Here is a 24122-nt window from a genome sequence, read left to right on the forward strand (position 1 = left end):
TTCATCAATTGAATACAACTAGTCACGTATCCAAGTATCACCAAGGACAACATCATACTCAAGGGGATCTGTGGTAACATGGAATCTAAATTCCACATCTCCATCGATTTTTTGAGTAGCATAGCTAAAGTAATCTAGAACTTCAATGTTTTAACCGTTGGCTCCTCTTGCAAGACCATTGTCTTTATTAGGAATGATTTTAGGCTGTCCCGATGACACCCAAGTGTCTATTGTCACATGATGTTATGACTAGCTCAAGGGCTAATCACTGTGCATTTACGCTTAACATCATTTCATGTAGGAAAATCTAACCATACCATGATAGAATCTTCAAGAGGAACCATGGATGTTTCAGTTTTTGTTTTAGCTTCAAATCTCGTTCTGATTTCATATTTCCATTCACTTCCATCCTTTTTTTGGCTCTCAGCTTTTTCAAGAGTCCCCAATGTGTACAATGGTACACTCGATCCTCTGACAATTCTGATTGAGGCCTGTTTGGAAACTTGTGATTTCTCACAGTCCTGCCCTATGTAGATCTTTATGTCTTGGTATAACTCATGTTTATCCTTTAAAGGTGCAAGTTTTGATGCTATGCTGGCTTCACCAAGGAGAGAAGAGCACTCCTCCTCCAAATGAGGATTTGAGAGACTGCTTTAATTTCCTACGAGATTCATTGAATTCCTCACGTGCTTTTTCAACTGCATAATTCGTGCAATCTGCCTCTAATGACTCGTCTTTAGAGAGTACGTCTTCCTCTTGAAAGGGGAAGCGATACTCCTCAAGTTCTTGTATTGTGTTTTCTTTTTTAGGTTTAACATTATGAGGTTCAAACACAACCGATGATCCTGTATGACACTCAATAATGGTAAGCATGCTCTCCTGAGCTAGCTTTTTACGTTCCGCATATGTCATGTGATCATGATTTTGAATTTGGGGTGATTGGGTGGGTTCTAGTTTCTAGATTGGTCTGGGAAGTGCACTGAGTGAAGAATCAGAACTTGTTTCATCCTCACTAAGTGATGTACTAAAACTTGTTTCATCTTCTGACTTTCTTTGGATCATCAAGATTTCATTATGTTTGTCCATGCAATGTTAACGGACTTTTCTTTGGGCTTTTATATTATGTGTCGCACATGTGGGTGTTGTGGAGACCTGGCGTACTCTTCGTTGGGTCAAACGAGTGTCCGTTTGCCCAAATTAGCTTAGGCGCTACACGCACATGAACAACCTCTTAGAGATATTTTTTCAAAAAAAGTGCATGCCATTAGCATCCCAAATGGAAGAGGAGGTCTAAAACCTATTTTCCACCACTGTCTCAAGATGAAAAATTTTTCTAAGAATGTTTTTCCTCTTTTGTAGCTCGTGAAACACGTGGCTCACGCGATTTTTTTTTTTGCAAGCGCAGACTGTTTTACGGCATGAGTTCAAATGGTTCACAGCGTGAAACATGTGGCTCACGCGATTTTTATTTTTTATTTTAGGTGTGGACCCCTAGGGCATGAGACCTTAAGGCGTGTGCAGAAATAGTTCACAACGTGAAACACATGGATATTTATTTATTTATTTATTTTGGGTGTGGATCCCTAGGGTGAGAGACCTTAAGGCATGAAAGTGCAGAAATGGTTCATGGTGTGAGACACGTCTCACGTGGATTTTTTATTTATTTACTTTTTTGGGCCCGAATCCCTAGGACGTGAGACCTTAAGGTGGCTAAAATAAAAGGTAATATAGAAGCTTTCTATATATCTTGTGTTCTTGCTCTCTCTCATATATGTTGCTCTATCTTGCCATGAACTATTGCTTCCGTTGTGCATAATCCCCATAATTTTGACATGGTATCAGAGCCTTGCAAAGGCTAAGTTCCCCTTCAATCCCCTTTTCTTTCTCGTTCACTATTATAAGCCATTCACATTCTAATCAAGAAGGACAGTGGTAGAAGAAGGTGAGAAGCAAAAAGGCGTTCATCAAAGAGTAGATTCTCATCGTCAACAAGAAGAAGAAGAAGAGGAAAAAGGGAAAAAAACCGGAGAAAAAAGAAGGAAAAAACGCAAGCAAATTGGTAATTTTATGGTTTGTCTTATCAAAAAATTCCATCGAGAATCTTTCTTCGAAGGTGCATGGGAGCTTCGTAAGTTGTTTGGTTTGTCCTCTTCCCACCTATCAAGTTGGGGGGCAACTCCAACACAGTTCCGTCAACGTGCGTTCTTCCGTCAATCGTCACCGGTCGTTTTTCCGTCGACCGTCATCACAAGCGACGTCCGTCCATTGTGCCGTCCGTCAGATCTGCACCTACCGCCTTTGGTATGGTGGTTAAGCCAAGTGTTGGAAGCTTGGCTGTTACATCACAAGCACACAGCAGACGCACAGCCGACAACAAAACGCAGTCGTCGCCATCCGACTCAACAGTCTCGCTGTCCATCACATTGCCTGCCATTGCCGTCACCGTCTGTCTGCTTCTTCGGCTGCTACAACCCATCCAGTGCAAAGAGCGTTGCCCAAGCAACGCGGCGCCCATCAACGAGGGCTTCGAAACGCAGCTCAGCGTTCTTTCAGAGAAGGCATTACAAAGGTCCCTCAGGTTTTTGGAGGGATTTTCGAAAGGTTCTTTAAACCTTTCTATAAGGTTCTTTCTAAACCTGTTTACTTTAAGGTTTTTCAACCCTTTTTTTTTTCCAAGGTTCACAAAACCAAAGGTTTCCGGAGAGGTGTTTCTTGTTCATCAAAGATCACTCGTCAAACTTAAATTCTTTTTTGCCTTGTAGACACTACCGTTGTTTTTGCAAGTGGTAAGACCTCTCCTACTCCTATCAATCATGTCGAAAGAGATTGAAGCCTCGATTGAGAAGTTTGATGGTGAGGGTTTCCATACTTGGCAAGTTCAAGTAAGATAGATGCTAAAGGTCAAAGCAAAGGGGTGGATCCACATCTACATCAAAAACTCAAGCCTTTGTGATGAAACATGGTACGTCTAAATTCAACTTGAAATGTAAGGCTTTTGCAAGAAGATGGTTTCATCAAAGCGAAGGAGCAACAAGGGTGGTGCACAAAGCCACTATGGAAGAGATGGTACCAAAGATGTCACTAAGGTTGAGGGAAATTTTGTAAGTTCCTCACATGCCAAGCAACTCTTCTAGTTAAGGAGTGAAGCATGCTTATTAGAATTGGGAGTGAACCACATTTCTCTATAACTCATCTCTTTTGTAAAAGCCTAATTTATAAAGGCTACCTACCTTGTCTTCTATCCTATGATTGAGAGGGGGTCATTTTATTCTTGTATGTCTAATGCTTACCTTGCTCTATGTTTGGCATTGTCCCATGGTGGCATTGAGAGGGGGTGTTGAAATATATGATGTGCGAGTGATAAAGGGTGAGAGAAAGAGATCATGTAGGTGTGAACACACCCCAAATAAAGTGGGCATGTGGGTGGTAAAGGGATCTAGGGTTGGCCCAAGCCTAGCCCTTGGTGAACCCTATATAAAAGGCAGGAGGCCTCACTTTTTGTAACATAAGCAAGACATTCACAAGATGAAGGTCAAGCCAACTTTGCAGTGGCTAAAATAGAAAGTAATATAGAAGCTTTCTATACATCTTGTGTTCTTGCTCTCTCTCATATATGTTGCCTATCTTGTCATTAACTATTGCTTCCGTTGTGCATACTCCCCATAATTTTGACAGTAATAACAAAAACTAGTCAATTAAGAGAAATTAGTCGATTTCAAGGGTTTTTTTATGGTTTTGAGAAAAAAACATCAATGATTAAGCTACTCTTAATGCTTGCTAACACTCTAATGCATACAATTCAAAAAAAACACAAATCAAACAAAAATTAATGATTCTAGTTCTATGTTTAACTCTAAAGAGAGCTAAAATTCACTAAAAATTACATTCTATTGCATTATTTGATGCAATGGATGCAAACTAAGCCTAATATATTCTATGTGCAAGTCCCTAGGAACATTAAAAATCACATTAACAACAACAAAAACAATAAATTAAGCTAGAAATTAAGCAAAAAAAATTTACAAAACAAAAAAGAGAATTATTTCTCATAAAATCACACACAAATCTCCATCAAATCCACATCTTCTTCATGGGAAACCATTAATCGAGACAATGGGCAATGGGCAATGCGTAGATTAAAGAAAAATGATGGAAAAAGCCAAGGGATGACTCCCCGGCGCGGCGCCAAATTTGTTATGGCTCACCCTAACCCCCCTTGAAACACATCCAACAAGAGATTACCTGGTGAACAGCAACTGTCGTGAGGATCTTTCCAATGGCCGCGCTCGTAACCCTTGAGGTCTCCAAGCTCTACAACTCCTTGAGAAGCAATTCGAACGTTTCTCGCGAACATTGTCACACCGCCGTGTTACACTTCGGGTACTCGTCCCTCCTCTCACCTCAGTTCACTCACACACACTCACTAGCATGCATTAGGGAGAGATTAGCAAGAGCAAGACTCTATTGCACAATGGGAGAGTCTCTTGTATTATGAGAGAAATTCACTTATATACATGGCCCCATAAGTGTTCACACTCACTTAAATTGTGGCTGGCCAGGCACTTTAGGCTCATAAGAGGCCTAATGCTATTACAATGATTACTCTCATAATATATCCATGAAGTACATCATTTAGGACTTCATCCTAACTTACTACCACATGCTCTTGAAGCGAAAATCGCCATAAGTATTCCGTCAAACCATTACGGGCGCCCGTCCAAGTTATAGATTTGGACACCATTGCTTTCATATCTTGAATGTATGACCTTTTGGTGTATCTACCTTGACTCCTTGATATAGGATAATGGTAGTAGCTCTTGTTAACCCTACAAATGGGTTAACACTATCATGTGAAGAGCTTTACATGCACCCTATTTACACATCCACATGGTTGGGATCCATGAGTTGTAACTTTAGACAAAATATCAACAAACATGAAGCCACATGAACAAAGTCCGAATCTACTGCCGCAACCCATAAGAAAACTTCAAAGAGCATGGGATATTATAGGACAACCCAAGAGCACCCTTTTTACACATCCACATGATTGGGATCCATGAGTTGTAAACTTGAACAAAATAACAACAGAAACATGAACAAGCCCGAATGTGCATGACGTAACCCATAGACAAACTTCAAAGAGCATGGGATATTATAGAACAACGTATATCTAAATCTCTCAAGGTGAAGTTATCTAAGAGAGGCCACCCGGTATTATTAATTTATGGTAAAAAGTTATTATATAAATACTTCTATTGAGCTATAAGAAACCAAAAAAAGCACTTAAGATATTTATGTTGTTTATGAGTTGATAAGGACATTGTCTTGTATTTTAATTTTCCGAAAAGAACGTTGTAGTTATTTTAACTTGTATATAATGTAATTGAATTTGAGATAATTCAAAAGCAACTTGACCCTTTCACAAAAGCATGCAAGCAGAGATAACCACGTGGTCGCACACAATTAAAATAAAGCAAAAAAGCATGAGAATTCTCACACTTTGTTCTCTCTCTAATTCTCTAATACGTCATGGGACTGAGGCCCAAACCCTTTTGTTTGCTCTGAGGTAGTGCTCTCCTTTGCTTACCCTAACATGGCAAAGCGTATAATTGGTGAGATCTTGGATGTTGAGGGCTTTGGGCACCACTGGAAGCTTGCATCCGGAATGCTTGTGGAAGAAGACTATCGTGTATCTGTCCATAGTATCGTCTTTGGAGGCGGAAACGCTAGTGCTGGAAATTATGGAGGAGCTTCATGTCCTAGTCTCGCGACCTGCTACTCTTGTTGCAAGGCACAAGTACAAAGTCTATTCAATGATGATGCAGCCATCACAGAGAGGAGTACGAAGTTTCGCGACTGGCCTCTCAATGGATCATCCCAACCTTAACTACGCTCCTCTTGTTGTAGATGCTCTATTGAAGGATGTTACAACGGACAAATATCGCATCTTCTGCGATTCACGGCAAAGCAGAAGAGCACCTCTATTATGGTGCCATAAATAGGCTGCGGAAGGAGTCACAGCAGCAATATGTGTACTTAGCCTTTGGCATGAATGATGTTCATGGAAGCTTGGATCAGCAGAGGTTTTGGGCCTGCTTATGTGACCACCTTCACCTCACACGCCCAGATCTCTTCAAGGCCAGGGATCAAGGGATCCAGGCCAATTATGTGCAGAGCATCTCCCTCTTCTTGAAGGAGAACTTGAATTAGAGGCATGAGGGTAACCTCGACAGGTTTGATTTTGGTGCTTTAAAATCAATTGTTTAAAAACCTTACCTACACCAAGCCCTCTAGTTAGGCATGCTTATAAAGGGTGGCAATGGCAAGAAGCCCGTGCCTTTCAGTAGTGATCTCTTCGAGAATTCCACAATCCATGATCTTGGGTTCAAGAAGAATTAAGAAGAAGAGGACTCCGGCCACCGGCATGGTGGCTGGGGTATTGCTGGCCATGGTGGCGATGTAGAGGTGATGTGGATGATGCATACAAGGTTGACGTGACAATTATGTAGAACTTACGTGTGAGCTGTGAGGTCTTGTGTATTACTTGACTGGGAGGAAGAACGTATGCACTACAACACACGGAGAGCATAGCTACATTCAGAGAACTGCACGACAATAAAAGAATCCAGATGGAAAAAAATTTGACGCGGTTATCACACGAGACTCGTCGCATCATTGACTTCAGTATCACAGTGACAAAGGTATTCCTAATTTTTTCTCTTTTATATTCAAACAAAATAATGGCCACTTTCAATACTGAAGGTGTATCTTTGGTCCACTTTCGATATCGAGAGTGTTATTTGGGAAACAGAGGGAAGGGTACATTCCCTTATGTTTAGAAAAATTTGGGGAGGGCTGTGCCAACTCCCTGCCATACTTCATATATTGATTTTTTTTCACTCGCACAAACAAGCACAAAATTTGTATGATTTGAACAACAACATGTAACTCAAATTTAGATGTAGTAACCAATTTGTAATTATCCTTTTTGCAAGGTACTTCAAGATCTGCATCGATCATAATCGTAGGCGTGCGGTTCATTGATAGCGGGCGTGCCTCTAGCACCCTTTCCAAGTATATTTACAGATTCATGTTCGTTCGATCAATGTAAGATATTTATAAGTAAAACTGTACAGTTGTATGTTTGTACAAGATGACCCATTTCAGCTAATGATAGAAGCGGAGACACATTGAATTATCACTGTTGAAAAAATTAGTGAAGCCTTCAAAACGAAGAGCATTCTGTACAAGTGGATAAGGATACCCAAGCATCCTAGTTTATTAAGTATTCAAGCTTTTTGGTCAAGGAATGACGTGATGATTTGTTGGGTGGAAATAACACGTCCCCAAATATTGGTTGATATTTATTTCCATTTATTTTCATCGAGATGTATTGCCCTCCTTTACCACAGTTTGGCGTGTATGTATATATGTATATGCTCTAGCCTACATGATGCACGTGCATGTAACGTATTTAGGAAAAAAAAACTAATATGCATGCATGCATAGTGGTCATGTGTACCATGGTAAATGGATGTGATTATGAAAAAAATTCAAAGGGGGAGAAAATTGTAAGCACACAATGTCTTCTTATTTTGTATGCTTGCTTTTTGTTTCTTTAAGGATTAGATGCCATCCCTATAGTAAAACTTGAGTAGTAATTATTAGAATGCTTCACAGAGAATATCATGATTGTTTTCTTCTTTATCTATGCTTGCATGCAAATATATTTCCTTCAACCTATATAGAATGTATAACGATTGGAATCCTTCACAAGGATCTTGAAAGTTTTCCACATAGATATAGATGGCTTGATGATACATGCAAAATGTGTTTTGGAAGGAGTAAATATTTCTTCTACAATGCATCCTACATTTGAGCTCGAAGTTAAAGAGGATTCATCATCATTCCTCACATTGTATAAGGACAATATATTTTTTTCACATTGGGGACATGTTCTTTCAATGCCAAATTGATTTATTATTTTTGAAGAAGAAATAGCTAGACTCAAAAATTTGGACCTAAGCAACGAGGTAGAGCTAGACTTTCTCATGACAAGGGAAACATTATATGGCATGTTAAACTTTGGGCACAAACATGGGTCAATTATTTATATTAGATTATCTCGATGATCCCATTCAAAGAGTTGTGATGGAGGCTCTAGAATAGATGACTATGTTATAGGATCCCAAATTTTACTCACAATATCCTACATCTCACCACACACTCCTCAAGAGATCATACTTATAAGCTGCGACATTCCATGTGTTGTCCCAAAATAACCGCAATCTAATTTGATCAACAAGTGTGGTAATCGCCTTTATGATGCTTTTCCTAACACCTAGCATTTACCTACATTAGATGATAGAGTGGTATCAAACATTACTCACTAACCACTAACCAAGAATCCCTAAATCTTTCCCTGCTAAAGCTAAGATCACGGGTAGATCTCTTGTAGGTCATAACAAGTGGTATGATGATAATCTACAGACAATTGAAAACAATTGTCGCAAGTTGTCATGAGTGGCAAATTGTATGTTGAAGATGCCAAAAGAGCAAGATATAGTTCATATGTCTTGAGTCATGACCCTAAGAAGTGTTGTATTCAAACATCTCGCCACACCTATTACAAACTCCAAGGTTTGGAGAACATTTGTATAGGCATCGCTTGGTGTCCCCAATTGGCCACCACATGTCTTTTACACTTTCCAAGCCCTTTAACCTCCTTTTACTATAGCTAATGTAAAGGATGCCATAAAAAAGCTTCACAAGAGCTAGAATGATGATGGACTACAAACTAATATTTTTGCCTATGGTTGGAAACTCCTTATGCTAGCTAGACGATTCAACGAAGTGATATGTCAAGGTTTCCCTCACACTTGACTATCCAATACCATTATTCCTATCCACCAAGCCTTGGAACTTCATGAAGCCCCCAATAACTATCATGGTGAGCCACCACTATGACCAAGATCTAAACCCCATTTCTTGAATCTTTGGTTAGCTTTTTGCAAAGGGAAATAACATGCAAGCAAGAGAACATGCTAACTTAGGCATATGTTCCACTCTAGACCTTATCGTCACCTTGAGGGCAAAATATGATTGTTTTATAAAGTCTAATGATGTTTTGTGGACTTAATAGAAGCTTTTGACATTCCCATGCAGAAATCTCTTTAAACACGTTTCAAGCAGTAGAATTGTCACTAAATCTTATCACATAAATAATGGCACTCTATGAGCATGTCATTGCATGGATCAACAAGAATGTCTATGAAATTAGAAGAAATGTTGGAGCGAAGCAATGTTCTACATCATATCTAGCTCTTTTTGGACTATACATCGATGAGGTGGCTAAATTCACTGATCAATTCAAGGGCATATAGCACTTTGTTGGGACATGTAGTAACATCCGTCCTCTTGTATGCATAGAACATTGTGATGGTATCATCATCATACAAGGGGTTGTACAAAAATCTCCATGTCCTCAAGCCATGTAAACAAAAAGGATTGCAAGTATATACTGGCAAACCAATGTCATTATTGTTCACAACTCAAAGGCAAGCATAAGCGAATATAACTTCACCAATAGAGAACAATAAGTAGATGTGGGTGGACTCACACATTTGAGAGTGAACAATAAGTAGATGTGGGTGGACTCACACATTTGAGAGTGGTTTTTTTAAGCCTACAATTCTCTTTACGTCAAGCAACAAAGGCTTGCTTTAGTAAGGGTTTTGGTTTCTTCAAATGTTTCAAAGGTAATGTTTTAAAGCTCATTTCTAAGACCCCATGTATTATGGGACCTATTATGTGCCAAGATTGTGAACTATACTTTATAGGCTCATTAGGAGAAAAGCATTAATCCTTTCACACAAGCACATAAAATCTTTAACAAGATGCCAGTTCGAGATGTTGTGTCATGGACTGCACTGATATATATAGCCGTCTCTCTCTCTCTCTCTCTCTCTCTCTCTCTCTCTCTCGCCCACACAATGGAAAGATGACAGTTATAAATGCACAAAGACTTACGAGAACATAGTTCTTTATTGCTCAGCATATGCACTCCACATCTGGAGGAGGTTTTTCTATTTGCTCGATATGCTTGGCAGCCAACATAATTCGGCAGCTTATGGGCACCTACTTTGCACAGGTATTGTTTTTTAATTTACACACACATGGTGTACACATCACATAAGTAAACTAGCTTTTTAGATGTTTTGTCCTTGCTGAACAGGTCCCATAAACCATATTTTGGTCTCCAAAGGACACAAATTCTCTCTCTCTCTCTCTCTCTCTCTCTCTCATATATCTGAAATGATTTCAACATTTAAAACAAGTGAAAACTCATTGTCATGTATATACAAAATGGCAAAAAAAAAAAACAAAAAGACCGCCTGCATTACCCTCCCCATTACAACATGTCAACCTACTCATCAATAAGCTCAAACAGAAGGTGAGCTTGCATCCGGTTTATCAAGCAAAGAGGGGTCATATCCCTCAAGAGACATTTGCAACTTCACTGCCTGTGCCGTTAATGAATAGGTCAGCACACACCATCAACTTCTGGATCCAACCATTGGAGATTTTACATTTTTTATAAGCAGAGGGGGGGGGGTGTTGGGAAACGTAGCACAACACTTACTTTCTCAGGAACACCAACCCGTAGCATGCGGAAAAAACGGGAAAAGCGAGAATCGTCCTTGATCTGCAAGGCCATTAAATGGAAGAAATAAATCTATGTATTAGCTTAAATCTAATGATTGCTTGTACATACTTAACTACATGTGCATCCTAATGAATTTAGAGGATGCCACAAATTCTAAAAATAAAGAGCAGTGCATTCTACAACAAGAAATATGTGCCCTCCCAACATACAGTGGAAACAGGCTGCTGTTCAGTTCTTGGAGACGACACATCAGAGACTGTTGGCTGCTCTGCAACTGTAGTTGAGCTTGATGATGGTAAACCACTGCAAATGCAAAAGCTAGCTCACCGATATATAGTGTCATGTAAGATAAGAAAAGCACAATTGCACAAGAAAACTGAGATCATATCACAAAACCTTAAAGAGATCATGACACTTCCGTCATCTTCAGACACGCCATTGGGAATAGGTTTCAACTGTTCTTGAGAAACAGTAAGAGCTGAGGTGCCCGTCACATTGTCTACCCCATCTATACTCTTCAACTTTGCCTCCAAAAGGGCTAGCGTTGCTTCTATCCGTAATATCCTCCTGCAAATGAAGGGCCTTTTTAGCACTACATGAGCCAAAGATAAATACATGAAGATAATGTGCCAAAATATCTGGAAGGATGCCAATGCTAACTGGATATCTCATCACATTCCTCACTCTCCACTATGTTCGGCCAGCAAGTTGGGCCATTTTATAACTACCGGCCAGCCAAGCACTTAAACAAGTGCCCTTTCTATTGAAAAGCTGTGTACACCTTTGTGGGTACCCTCCCCACTTATGGGAGAGGTGTGGCCATAGATGAGGTGGCCCAATGGCCACCACCTTTGAGTCTGGGTCTTCGCGACTATTACTCTCTCAAATGTACACATATCAAATACAGAGAAGTACAATAAAGCCATCACTTATGCAAAACAAGGCTATATATTGCACTGCTGCCCATACCATTTGCGCACAGTTGCACCTTCTATCCATACACTGTATGACCTGTTGAGAACGCTGTATAGCTTGGGCCATGCCGCCTGTACAGTTGTACATCATCAACCTGCAGTACCTGCTGTGAGTACTTTCTTACACTTTGATGCCAACAACTCTTGCTCTGGCTGATTTGAACCTACAAGTCCAATCGTGTTTATGGATAAGAGCTTCAACTGGTTTTATTTCTGCTCTACATCCACCTGCTTTCTCATTTTGGTCTTCTATGTCTCGGCCTGGCACACACATGCCTGCATATGGATGTCAGTGGAGCATAGTTGCATGTGACAAGTTACTAGGGATTGGGGAGTGAGAAACTGTACACGTAACACTTTGGATTTCGACTTTCAGCATCGACAAAATCATGTTTGGTATTTGTTTTCATTGTATTAAGTGTCATTGGAAATCAGGCATTCAATGCCCGTGAAGCTTGTATCTTAGAAATTCCTTGTTAATACATACATTACAAGGGGGCTCGGCCCTTCCCGGACCTAGTGCCTATGTCAACCAATTTTCAGCATTGCTCCAGCCATAGTCACAAGGGACCGGGGACGGTAACAAGGGACGGGGGAGGGAACGGCACTTAACAAATACTTTTTTTTTAAGTTTTTCTATTCACACTTATTCTACTTTGGACATCAAAATGAGCACAAATTTACACTAAAATGGTAAGCTTTTGAGGCATATTAACAAAATACACCGATCATAGAGTGAAGCCGTTGACGGTTGATTGTATTAATAATTAAGTAGATACAAAATGAGTCAGGACTCAGGACTAAGCCTTAAGGAAGCACAATACATGGAAGGACAAAAAACTTAAAAAGGCTAAAGCATGGAAAGACTCAAAAGTGCTAAAGCCTAGAGCTAAGTAGTAAGGCACATGAATCATGATCCATGAATGATCATCCACGTGAAGTGCTCGCCTCATGGTCATGGGTAGCTTGTGCCAAAGGAACATTAAGCTCATCCTCACTCTCATCCTCACTGGCATGCTGCTGCTGCACCTCATCCTCTTGTTGCTCTTCTTGTTGACTCATCTCCCACTCGGTGAAGGGATCTGCCTTCTTGGTCACGCCCTTGCAAACTTCAAAGCATTCGCAAGTTCGCGCTGACGAAGACAGTCATTGGCACGCTCTACCCCGAGTCAGTTCCTCTTCCTAGAGGCAATGTGGCGGTAGTTCTCCAAAGTTGCTCCAAGCAAGAGGAGCTGACGGCCTCACTAAGTATGCGAATGGCGAGCTGCTGTAGCTCCGGTTCATCTGAACCGAAGTCCTCCCACCATAGAGCGGCACCAACTTTGGAGCGGTCGATATGTGCATCATGACAACCAGAGGAGCCATGAAATGACCTGTACATGGAAAGCTAGTCCCTAATCATGCGCCTAACCGATGCATCAAGCACAAGACAGTCCAAGATGATCTAGCGCTCACCTCCCGGTCGCTCTCTTGCTTGTTGCCTTGGAATTCTCGGTCCACCACATAAGCTATTGCATGCAATGGAGAGTAGTAGGAATTCCACCTTCCTAGACACAAGACATGGATCTCCTCATATTTGTCTTCGTCAGGCACGAAGTCTTTTAACTTCTCTATCTATGGCCTCGTAGAACTTGTTCTATGCATGGTTGCATAGCATCTACAATCCTCAATAGGTGGACTATGGGCCTCACCATAGCATCCGTGGTCTTCACACTCTCCCACCAAGAGGCGTCATCCGCCCGTAACCTACACTCTCGGCCAGTGTTTAGAGGCTCCCGCCATCCTATTCGAAGACTCCCCATCCGTAACAAAGCCCACTACATGCTCGGGGCCAATGATCTCCATGGTGGTAGCCCACTCAGCCGCAAGCACATTCGCGTTCTTCCCGGTACCGGATGCATCATGAGATGAGATAAAGTACATCTCTCCGCGGGAATATGCAACCACGCCATGAATACTCCTCTTGCGGGTGTCGCTCCATCCATCCACAATGAGAGAGACTCCGTTCCTCTTCCATTGCCGCTTTGTGTTGTCAACCGCTTGCTCTACAATGCGCTTCTCCTTCTCGAGCAATGTAGTGCGCAAGCTCTCGGATGGGGGGAGCATATAGGTTAAGCCATACTCCCCAATCTTGTTAACCATGGCCTTGAAGTATTCCGACCTATTCAAGAAAGCAATTTACTAATGAGAAGGGGACTAGTATGATGGAAACATGAATGATGAATCGGCAATGATCGATCGCACTTACCTAGCCGCTTCTTGAAAGGCAATGTGGTCGTGGAAGAAGAAGCGGGCCACTGCCATATCCACCTCCTCCTTCAACTTGGGGTTCCAATTCTACCCAAGTGTAGATTGTCACCGTGGGCCACGCAAGGGTTGAGAGGCCGTGGAGATGGAGGGTGCCGGCGTGATGGATGGAGCAACATTCCGACTCGATGGTGAAGGTGATGACGTGCGTGATCCCGATCCACCACATGACTCCATCGTAGAAGCTTGAGTTCCTCTCCCCATCGTCGCGAGATCCATGGCCACTCATGGTGTCCTTCTTGCCACTTCGACCGCCTCGTAGACGGCAAGCTTGTCGAGAAGTTCCTGTCTCTTTTCGGGTGTGACATTCGTGCCAAACCGCACCTCATGCCCACTCTCATGCAAGAGGTGGGCTTACACTTTGTCGGCCCCACCCGTTCGCCGGTATGGGCAAAGCTTGCATGCCCATGGCCGAGAACCACCTCCATGAGCAGATGGGGTGTAGTTAACCTCCTCCCACCATGTCCATCCCGTCGTCCTTCTACGGGAAGCCCCGGCACGTGATGAGGATGCCATGGTTGAAGATGGCTTGTCACTTGAAAGTTGATAGCTTGAGAGAGGGAGAGAGACTAGAGACTAGAGTGCTTGTGTGAGAGGCTTGGAAGTTCGAAGAGGCTTGAGGGAGAGACACTAGAGTCTAGAGTGCTTGTGTGAGAGGCTTGGAAGTTGGAAGAGGCTTGAGGGAGAGAGACTAGGGTGCATGTGTGAGAGCCTAGAGGCTTAGAAGTTGGAAGACTCAAGACTCAAGAGGCTTGACTCTTGAGGGAGAGAGACTAGAGTGCTTGAAGGCTTGAGCCTTGAACAATGAGCAATGAGGCTTGAAGGCTTGAGAGTTGAAGAGGTGTGTGTGAGGAAGTGTGTGTGTGTGTGTGTGTGTTCTTATATAGTTAGGCAAGAGGGAGAGGCAAGAGGGCCACTATGGCCCTTGTGACTATGGGCCAAAATGGCCCAAAAAGGCCCCCAAGACGGCGTCCCCAACGGCCATAAAACAGTCAAAGAAAAGACCGTTACAGTGTGCAATGGCTCCTCGCCGTCCCTGCCCAACGCCGTCCCCGCCCTGCCGTCCCTTGTGAGGGACGCCTCCACGGGGACGTCTGTCCGTCCCCGTCCCTGATGCATTCCGAAACGGCGCCCCCACGTCCCCTGTGACTATGGCTCCAGCCCTAGTGCCTGTGTCAACTAGTTTTCAGCAGAGCTGCTTTTTTTTTGTGCTGTGCCATTTCAATGTTTAAGAGTATTAATAGTTCAAGTCTGTCACAAGATTGTGCTCACCAACCAAGGGAATTTCAGGTATATAAGCAAGCACATATATTAATAGTTCAAGTCTGTCACAAGATTGTGCTCACCAACCAAGGGAATTTCAGGTATATAAGCAAGCACATATATTCACATTCTCATCCGCGAACTCTCAAGCATTGGAGCCTTACAGATTGGGCTGGCCATGGAGAGACTCCAGTAGTGTATTGGGTTGAGTATTGAGGTCTATTTTTCAGTCACATTTTGTACATGAGAATTCAGTTGAAACACATTTTCTTGTACATAAAACAATACAGTAGTTTAGGGCTATTGTGAGTGAAATGTGCTTGAATTCTGTTGCTCTCTTCTCTTTCTATCTTGAAAACCCTAGCACATAGGCACAAGAGCTCTATAAGATATGGCCATTAAGAGTTCTTGGTTTTACCTTTTAGTCTCACTAATGCGCCTGCAACTTTACAACAGTAGATAAATGATCGGTATCATCTATATCTAGGAAAGTTTATTCTAGTCTTTTTAGACAATATCCACGTATATAGTAAAACTCTTCATGAGCATCTTGAGCACTTTGGAGATTTTTTGGAGAGAACTGTTCTATGCAGAGTTGAGTAAGTGTTGTCTCTAGTCTACCTTGGCCATATCATCACAGTAAATGGTACGTCTGAATTGACCCTGAGAAGATTCGAGTGGTGTTGAGTGGCCTATATTGGGAACAATAACAAAGGTGAACCCTTTAGCTTCATACAGGAGGACATAGATCATCGCACACTCTGCTCCCTTTCTGATAGCTCTACTAGCCTGGAGGTGGGAAATGAGCGGAATACCCTGAATGCTCCGATCCCCATAGATGATAGTAGGCTCAAGCAAACCTGTGATGATCGTAAACGTGTCCTGACTCCAATCAAGAATGGTTCTTTCACGTCTCAAGAGAAGAAGGATGGGAGTGGGAACAAACCCCCACTCTCTCGAAGAAGATTGTCCCTCAAGCAATTCGAGGAATATGCCAAAGAAGGAAAGTGTTTCCAATGTGGAAAGATGTAACTCGCGGCGGCAGGTGCCCGGGGGACTAGGGTCTTTGACACACTTGTTGATACCATCAATGCATATTAAAACACTTAAACATGGCCACAGCCTTAACACATATCCATCATCACTTTGTATAAAACATAAAAGCTGGACAAAACATCCACAAATGCTGAAAATGGATCTTGCACATGTGACACCACATAGAGGCCGGAATGGGCCAGCAAATGTAACTCGCGGCGGGTGCCCGGGGGACTAGGGTCTTTGACACACTTGTTGACACCATCAATGCATCTTAAAACACTTAAACATGGCCACAGCCTTAACACATATCCAGCATCACTTTGCATAAAACATAAAAGCTGGACAAAACATCCACAAATGCTGAAAATGGATCTTGCACATGTGACACCACATAGAGGCCGGCCTGCCCCAACAAAGTAAAACCACCTTTGAGCCACCAATGATGTAGGCCACGTGGTAGATGTATGTGTGAGCACTTTAGTCAAGGTCGCAGGCCACATTACCTCTTTTCACAGAATTTAAGAGAATTCTAATTTTGATATAAAGATTCTTTACGCATCTATTTAGGTCCACTTTCTTGCCACATGTCCCAATCTAAGAGATGGGTCCTTCCATAAACTTTCTCTAAAAATATCCCAACTGGTATGTACCCTCCACCTAGGCATGGACTTTTGAAGTGGGAGATTGAAAATTGTCCATGCCGGCCTCTATGTGGTGTCACATGTGCAAGATCCATTTTCAGTATTTGTGGATGTTTTGTCTAGCTTTTATGTTTTATGCAAAGTGATGCTGGATATGTGTTAAGGCTATGGCCATGTTTAAGTGTTTTAATATGCATTGATGGTGTCAACAAGTGTGTCAAAGACCCTAGTCCCCCGGGCACCCGCCGCGAGTTACAAAAGAAGGGACAATTGGCTGCGAATTGTCCCAACCTGCCAGAGAAAGAAGCTAAAGAGACCAGAAGATCATCATATTGGCATCTTCAAGAGAAATCCTACTCTGATACCATTGTAAGCCCAACGGAACATGCAGTGAGAGATTCAACCACATGTCCAAGAGATATAGATAGAGAGAGAGAGAGAAGGGGAAGGGAAAGATGGGAATAGGGGTTTCACACAGTACACCACACTGAGCGGGGAACAGGCTCCGTCTCCTTTTCACGGATTTATTTCAGAAATAATCCATGGGATCTTCCAAGCCAGGACCAATACAACAAATGAGTACAATATCAAACAAGAGTGCCGATGTCGAGGTTGGGCTGAAGTTGGTGTCGAGGCACAAGATCTCTAATGCCGAGCTCACCACGAGGAGGACCCACAAGAGTCTTACACCGGGCTAGTACCAATATCCAATGTCTGAATCAAATTTGATGCTCTCAAATCCCCACAAGTGTCTCTACAAACTGGACAAATAGAATCCCAAAAGGCACACACCAAGGTGGTAGATGCGAATAGGATAAGAAGATATGGCGGCTCTCTATAAGCAACAGCAATACCCTGTGGGTGGTGCTCAGCTAAAAGAGAGAGACAAGACAAGCGCTGATAGGCGGCAAGAAAGGCAACGGCAGCACTCTAAGGAGATGGCAGCGGCGGTGCAAACTTGGCGGATTTGGACTCTGGGCGACGGAGGTGCCGACGGAGCTAGGCTCTAGGCGGCAGAGGCGCTAGCGGAACAAGCAACGATGCTAGCGGAATGGGCGGCGATGCCGGAGAAACAGGCGGAGCTAAGCTCTGGGCGGCGGCAACGGAAACTAGTGGTTCAGCCGGCACAGGCAGCGCTGCAAGTAGGGCAGAGGCTTAGAGTGCAGAGGGAGATTTTGATGATGAAGATGATGATCAAGCCTTCAAAGATGGGTCTCCCAAGATGGCTCTCCAAAAAAATTTACGATTCTCCAAGAGGGTGCAAGCTTCTTATATACTTGATGGGGGTCCCTGCTTTTGCCTTGCCTTGCTTTTGCTTTATCTTCTTGCTTTTGCTTTTCTGATTTAAATTTTATTAATAATAGCCAAAGTTCTTGATTTGTGCTTTTACAACTTCAAGGCCTTGCTTTTTGGCCCTGGAGCTGCTTTTTGGAAAAGCGGGTTTTAGCTTTTTGATCCAATTTGATGTCCTCTTTTCACTGGTGCCCTCAACTCTCTCGGTCAACATAGTTTGACTTTTTGGTTTTTTCTACTTTTTGACCAAGACTGGTGCTTTTTCCTTTGTCAGCCTTAGGAATCGTGTTCCCATGTATCTATCAACTTGTCCAAGTGTCCGGGCATGAATTCCATCATGTGAAAAGAGCTCGGAGGGCCAAATAGTTACATAGAGAGTATATGCTAGTCACACTAGGAGGGGTTCCTATTACACTAGAAATGGGGACTAGTCTAGCACTAGAAATGGGGACTAGTCCCCATTTAGCAGAGTAGTCCCCATTTCTAGTCACACTAGAAAGCAGAGCCCCAACTCTAGTCACATGAGAACAAATGGGACAATAGCTTTTAGATGCTAATGATGCACTCACATCATTGCCAAGAAAAAGAAGGTAGCCAAATGGTGACAACTCCTGTGATGTGATGATTACTTGATGCCTAATGCCTGAAGTTGGGAGAGCAGGGAACTGTTTATAGGACCATCCGCCCTTGGTCGACTGGTCAGCCAACCTCTTTAGACCTAGCTGACCACTACTTAGCCTTCCCAAACCTGTCCACACATGTCTAGTGCCCAACAATTGGCCTACTAAGCTTCCTTGGACACACTTCAACTCCACGTGGGTTACAAAAATGTGCAAGACTTCACATGAATATTGTAAAGATTCTCCGTGAGGAACCACCTAAGGTTAGGGAAAACAAAGAACCAAGCATCTAGCTCATTGCCCAACCATAGATCCTCTCTCGAGTTAGAGGTGTCAAGAGACACGGCTCCACGCCTAGTGTCAACACACCCCTTAGGTGTTGTGCGGAGCTAGGACACAAGTCCAAGACTAGAGTAGCCCTCCCTTGAAGCAAGCCTCAAGGCCTCAGCAAGCTCAACCTCTGAAAGAGGCTCACCCAGAACTGTACGCATACGATCTGTGACCCTCCTCTGCACATGGGCCCACACAGTCTGTCTGCAAGCATCCCGAGCCTCAGTGGCTGGCTCCGCTGAAAGCAGGTCTCTATAGAACCCAGTGGCAATGGCTCTGATCTCCCCGGGCTCAGTAGCTACCGATCTGTCCGGCCTCCCAAGCTGACGGACTCCTGCTTGAGCATGGCGGGGTCCAGTAATCTCAAAAAACTCCCCAGTCACTCTATCACCAAGCTGCGTCCACTGAGAGGCCTAGCGACAATAGTAAAACTCATGTCTCTGCTCCTCTGCCTCTCTAACCTCCTGGCGTGCCTGGCTCAGCTGGGACGCCACCCACTCACATGCAAGCTGCTGCTCCTGAAGGCGCTGAAGCGAAGCAAGGCTGCGTCTCAGCCGATGCTCCCGCTCGCGAGTCTCTCCCAGCCGTGTCAAGGCTGCAGCGTGCAGAAAAGAGCTAAGCTCGATGAGTCCCTGGGCACACTGGCCTACTGCATCTTGGTCAGAGCTCTGACTATCATGCCAGATCCTCTCAATGTCCTCAGCGAGACTAGGATCTGTAAGTACCCTCTCTGGGATCCTCAACCGCAAGCTGGTCTCCCGTGTCCTCTCCTCAAGTGTCAAGATAACTGGCGCATGGTCTGAAAAAGAGGTGCCAGCGAGAATGCCAACGGAGCCCCCTCGCTCCCCTAACCCGTCGCCCACATACAAGCGATCAATCCGTGATAGATTAGTCCCTCCCTGCCGGCGATCCGACCGAGAGAAACTAAGACTGTCCTGAGAGCGGGAGAAGGCCCCATGCTGCCATGCATTAGTGATCCTCAGTGACATGCAAAATCGCTCCCAAGTTGCAAGCTCCGTGCCGTGCACTGTAACATGACTGCCTCCCACCCTATCAGTCGGGTCCTCAAGCATGTTGAAGTCTCCCCCGACACACCAATGTGCGGCCTCTGACAATGCATCCGTAACCTGGGTCCAGAACTCTGCTCTGGCACTAGCATGGTTGGGCGCGTAGACGTTGAGCACGCCCAAGAGCTCATCATGCATCCTCAGAATGACATACTGTGCTCTACCAGGCACAATGATCCCTCGATCCACAATGGCCTACCGCCATACATCTGCAATGACCATGCATACTCCTCCCTGTCCACCCAGAGGGCCAAACCCTGCAGACCAAAAGGTGTCCCATCTACCAGGCATCACCGAACCATACCTCCGGATCCTGCTCTCACCCAAGTGGTGCTCCTGCATCATCAAAATATCAATACTGCCACCAACCAGGCATCTCTGCAGCTCCTATCTCAAGCAACCACGATAGCGTATATAATGTGCTCCGCCAAGGCCCTGTACATTCCATGAGATGATCCTCATGGATGACCTGCACAGGTGGATGCTGTCTCAGCCATACGGCGGGCCTTCGCAAGCGGCTTGGATGGAGAATAGTCCCCATCCGAGCGGCTACGAATTTGCCCACCCGGTGTGCTACAAGAATCACGGATCAGGCGCCAGTGGCTGTGTCCCATGGCGACTGCCTCCCGCTCAGACAAAGCAACCTCGTGTATGCATACATATCCAGGGTCGCGTGCTAAGTCTGCCACTATGCGAACGACCAAATGACGGATCCCTGAGGCATCCACACTCCCGGGATCCAAGAAAAAATGAGCCAACTCCCATAGTCGGCCTATCACATCTGTCACCTCCAGATCGCTCACATGGTGAGAAAACTCAATTGCCTGAGTCTTCAAAGTGCTAAGAGCGAGCTCCAGAGTCCACTCCCGGTCGCATGGGCCACAGAGAGGGAACGAGAAGGCCACCGCTGAATCAAGTGCCTCCTCCCCGCGGGCCAGAGGTATCACTACATGAACTCTGATGGGTGCTGGCTCATGGGGGCCCTCTGCTCCAAAAAGCCGTGTGAAGGAGTAATCAAAAGCCTCCGAGCGCTGTCTAGTGCCGAGACGACTCAACCGACTGCGGATAGATGATATCCGTGAAGCCCGAATCGGCATGGTAAGTCTCCTCTGCGGTGCTCGAGCAAGGTCGGTGCTCAGAGCCCTCCGGACTGCAGGTGAACGCCAGGGGACTGCCAGGGCTCCCGGGGAGCTGAGGCGAGCGGGGGGGAGGAGGGGGGGGAGAAGGGGGTGGAGAGGGAGCCGCTGCCGAAACCGGAGCGGGGACGGGAGGAGGCGAAGGTGGGGGGGATGGGGGAGGGGGGGATGGGGGAGGGGGGGGTGGGGGCGAAGGAGGGGGTGCTGGCATCTCCTGGTCCTCAATCGGCGCAAGGGTCTCCTCCTGGAGGGGAGCAAAGCTGTTCCTCACGGGAACCCAGTGATGCTGAGACTGTGGCTGCTGCTGCATCGGTCTCTGGGCGTGCTGCTGTGGCTGTCTCCCTCGACGGCGCCCCTGTCCAGGCTACCACTCCGAGGTCTCTGTGGGCTGAGCAGGTGTCCCGGAGGCTGCCTGCCGAGCCGCATCTGTGGGCAGGCCATCGGGGGCCTGCTGCTACGGTGAAGGTCGGGGTCTCCTGCGAGGGCAGGCCTTGGCCAGATGGCCGACCTGCCTGCAAATAAAGCACTGGTTCGGGAGCCCCGAAAACTCCACTCTCTGATCAATCCATCCCCCCCCCTATCCTAGGTAGCTGAATGACCTTCGGAAGGGAGGAGATGTCAAGAACCAAAACTCTGACCGAAGGTAGCCCAGCTGCTCTGGCCACCACTGAAGCTGCTGTGGGGCCAGTCTCTAGCACCGAACCCACCAATGCTCCTAGCCTAGAAAGGAGCGGAAGGTACTCACGACGGAGTCCAGGGAAGCAAACTGTAACATGGAAAAGGCACTCTCCCTGCTCGGCCGCTGCTGGGTCAAAGCCATGCTGCCAAGGTCTGAAGAATGCCCGAGCACCCCTGATGTCAAGGGGACTCATGGCAAGGACCTTGGCCACACTCTGGGCTGTCTCGAACTCGATCTAGTAGTGTCCACCGCCCAGTAGCTAAACGTCCAGGATCTTGCCCACATCTGCAAGAAGGCGGGCCTGGAGAAGATCCCGGATCTCCCCTCTGCTGGGGCGAGTGCCGACTATACGGCAGATGGTGGAATGTGCCTGGAGGCGTTCCACCTCTACGGCGAGGCTCGCTTCCTCTTCTGGCGAAAGAGAAAGTCTGATGGGGGCATCCTCAGGGGCGGGCGAGGGGGCTGCGGGAGAGTCCCTCTAAGGTGGGGCGGGAGGAGCCTCCATCAGAGTCTGAAGCTATGTCAAAGGCGGAGCGAATGCGGAGAGTCCTGCAAGAGCCGAGCTGCACACAAAGGGACGGAGGGGGAAGGCGGAAGGCAAAAAGAAAAAAGAAAACCCCAGGGGACGGAAAAAACAGAAAGAATGGGAGGGGGGTGTAAGGCGACGAAGACAAAAAAAACCCAGGGGGGAGGCGGAAGCAGTGTGAAAAAGGGGTGGGGGGGGAAGATAGGGCCACGGCTGGCGACAAGGGGGGCGGGGCGCTGAAGAAGGGAGGGAGGGCGCAAAGGAGAGGAGCAGGGGCAGGGGACGGCAGGCACTACAGCGCTGGGGCGCGCAGGACAGCCAGGCGGGGGAGGGGGGGCAAACGCGATGGCAGGCGGGGGGGGGAGCAGACGCGAGGGCGGGAATGGGGGGAGGGCGTGCAGGCAGCGCGAGCAGGGGGGGAGAGCGTAAGCTTCAGCGAGCGATTCCCGATCCTAGTCAGCCTTATGTTCTTGAGACTGATATGAGTGACTATGACTGTGTGAACATGTTATAAATTGTCTAGCCTTCTTTTAATGAATGTGCACCGGCAACCATACACCTTAGCAATAAATATCCTACTTCGCTGATTCCAGTTTCTATGATCGTCCAATTCTACTTTTTTTGGATTGTCCGATTCTATTTCTTAGATGATCCGATTCTACTGTTCAATAGTTTACAGATTGCTTCGCAGCATATCCTGACTTCAATTCAAACTTTCCTTTCGCATCTTTCAAAACAGCAGCCAAGTATGGCCAACAACTCTGCAAATGATTTATTTGGTATTCTTTCCAAAGAGGATAAATTAGATGGGTCAAATTACTCTCTATGGAGTTTTATGGTGAAAAATGTCCCTGTTGTAAAGGGCTTATGGCGGCATGTCAGTGGTGACGACCCTCGCCCTGCCATAATTGCTCCTGCTACTGCTCAAAGGGGTAGAAGCCAGTGTGGCCATGGACTCTTGAAGTTGTTGTTGGAACTTTTTGTTGCATCTGCTGCAAAGCCTGCTACCTGTCAACAGCAGCTAGAGCCTGACTACCAGGCTAGTCAGTCGGACCCTCCATAGTTTTAGGTTGAGGCAAGGACTCCAAATGTTGGAACTCCAAGCTTTGTGGTTGTTGACACCTTTGAGCCCTAGTGAGAACCATGACAAAGTGGGTGAGGCAGAGGTATTAGAGAGGATAGGCCGTGGGCTAGCGAAGCTACTACGGACCACCCCGAAGTGTGGTGTGCCCGTATGATGAATTTGCGGGTTTCTTGCAAGTAAAAATGCACATCATGTATCATACAGGCACCCAAAGAGAATATTCGGTCACCCTAATTAAATTTGCCTTGACGTAGGAGGATCGATGTTAGAACAATGAACAATGTTGAGCAGCCAATATCCACACACCCCTACTGGAGAGGGGTAGCATTGTAGAGGATTGTTGATGCTGAGAAGGGGGGATCTTTTTTCCCCCCTACTTTGGGATTTTGCATGCAGAGGGGGGTTGTTGCTGAATCGTGGAACGCATGCACAGAGGAGGAGGGGAGGGGAGGGGGGAAGGGGGGGTTGGGGGATTTTGGGGGGCTGTTTGTACGTAGC

At 45.4% G+C, this 24122-nt stretch overlaps 1 protein-coding gene across 3 annotated transcripts in view; it reads right to left on the bottom strand.

Annotated features, from left to right (window-relative positions):
• Positions 1-10306: 10306 nt before the first annotated feature.
• LOC147624153 (uncharacterized) overlaps positions 10307-24122 on the bottom strand; it is a 32259-nt gene continuing 18443 nt past the window's right edge. The window contains exons 3-6 of one of the 3 annotated variants that reach the window (XM_086819082.1): positions 11063-11233; positions 10876-10969; positions 10643-10705; positions 10307-10560 (exon numbers count right to left, since the gene is read on the bottom strand). In XM_086819082.1, coding sequence (XP_086675208.1) covers positions 10498-10560; positions 10643-10705; positions 10876-10969; positions 11063-11233 — 391 coding nt within the window. In that variant the 3' untranslated portion in view covers positions 10307-10497. Of the gene's footprint in view, positions 10564-10642; positions 10706-10875; positions 10970-11062; positions 11234-24122 lie in introns of all 3 variants that reach the window. The other 2 variants (XM_086819081.1, XM_086819080.1) reach the window with 2 other exon arrangements.

The sequence above is a fragment of the Cibotium barometz genome, chromosome 25 (assembly GCF_041138505.1).
Source record: "Cibotium barometz isolate CiBa-2024 chromosome 25, ASM4113850v1, whole genome shotgun sequence".
Taxonomy (NCBI): Eukaryota; Viridiplantae; Streptophyta; class Polypodiopsida; order Cyatheales; family Cibotiaceae; genus Cibotium; species Cibotium barometz.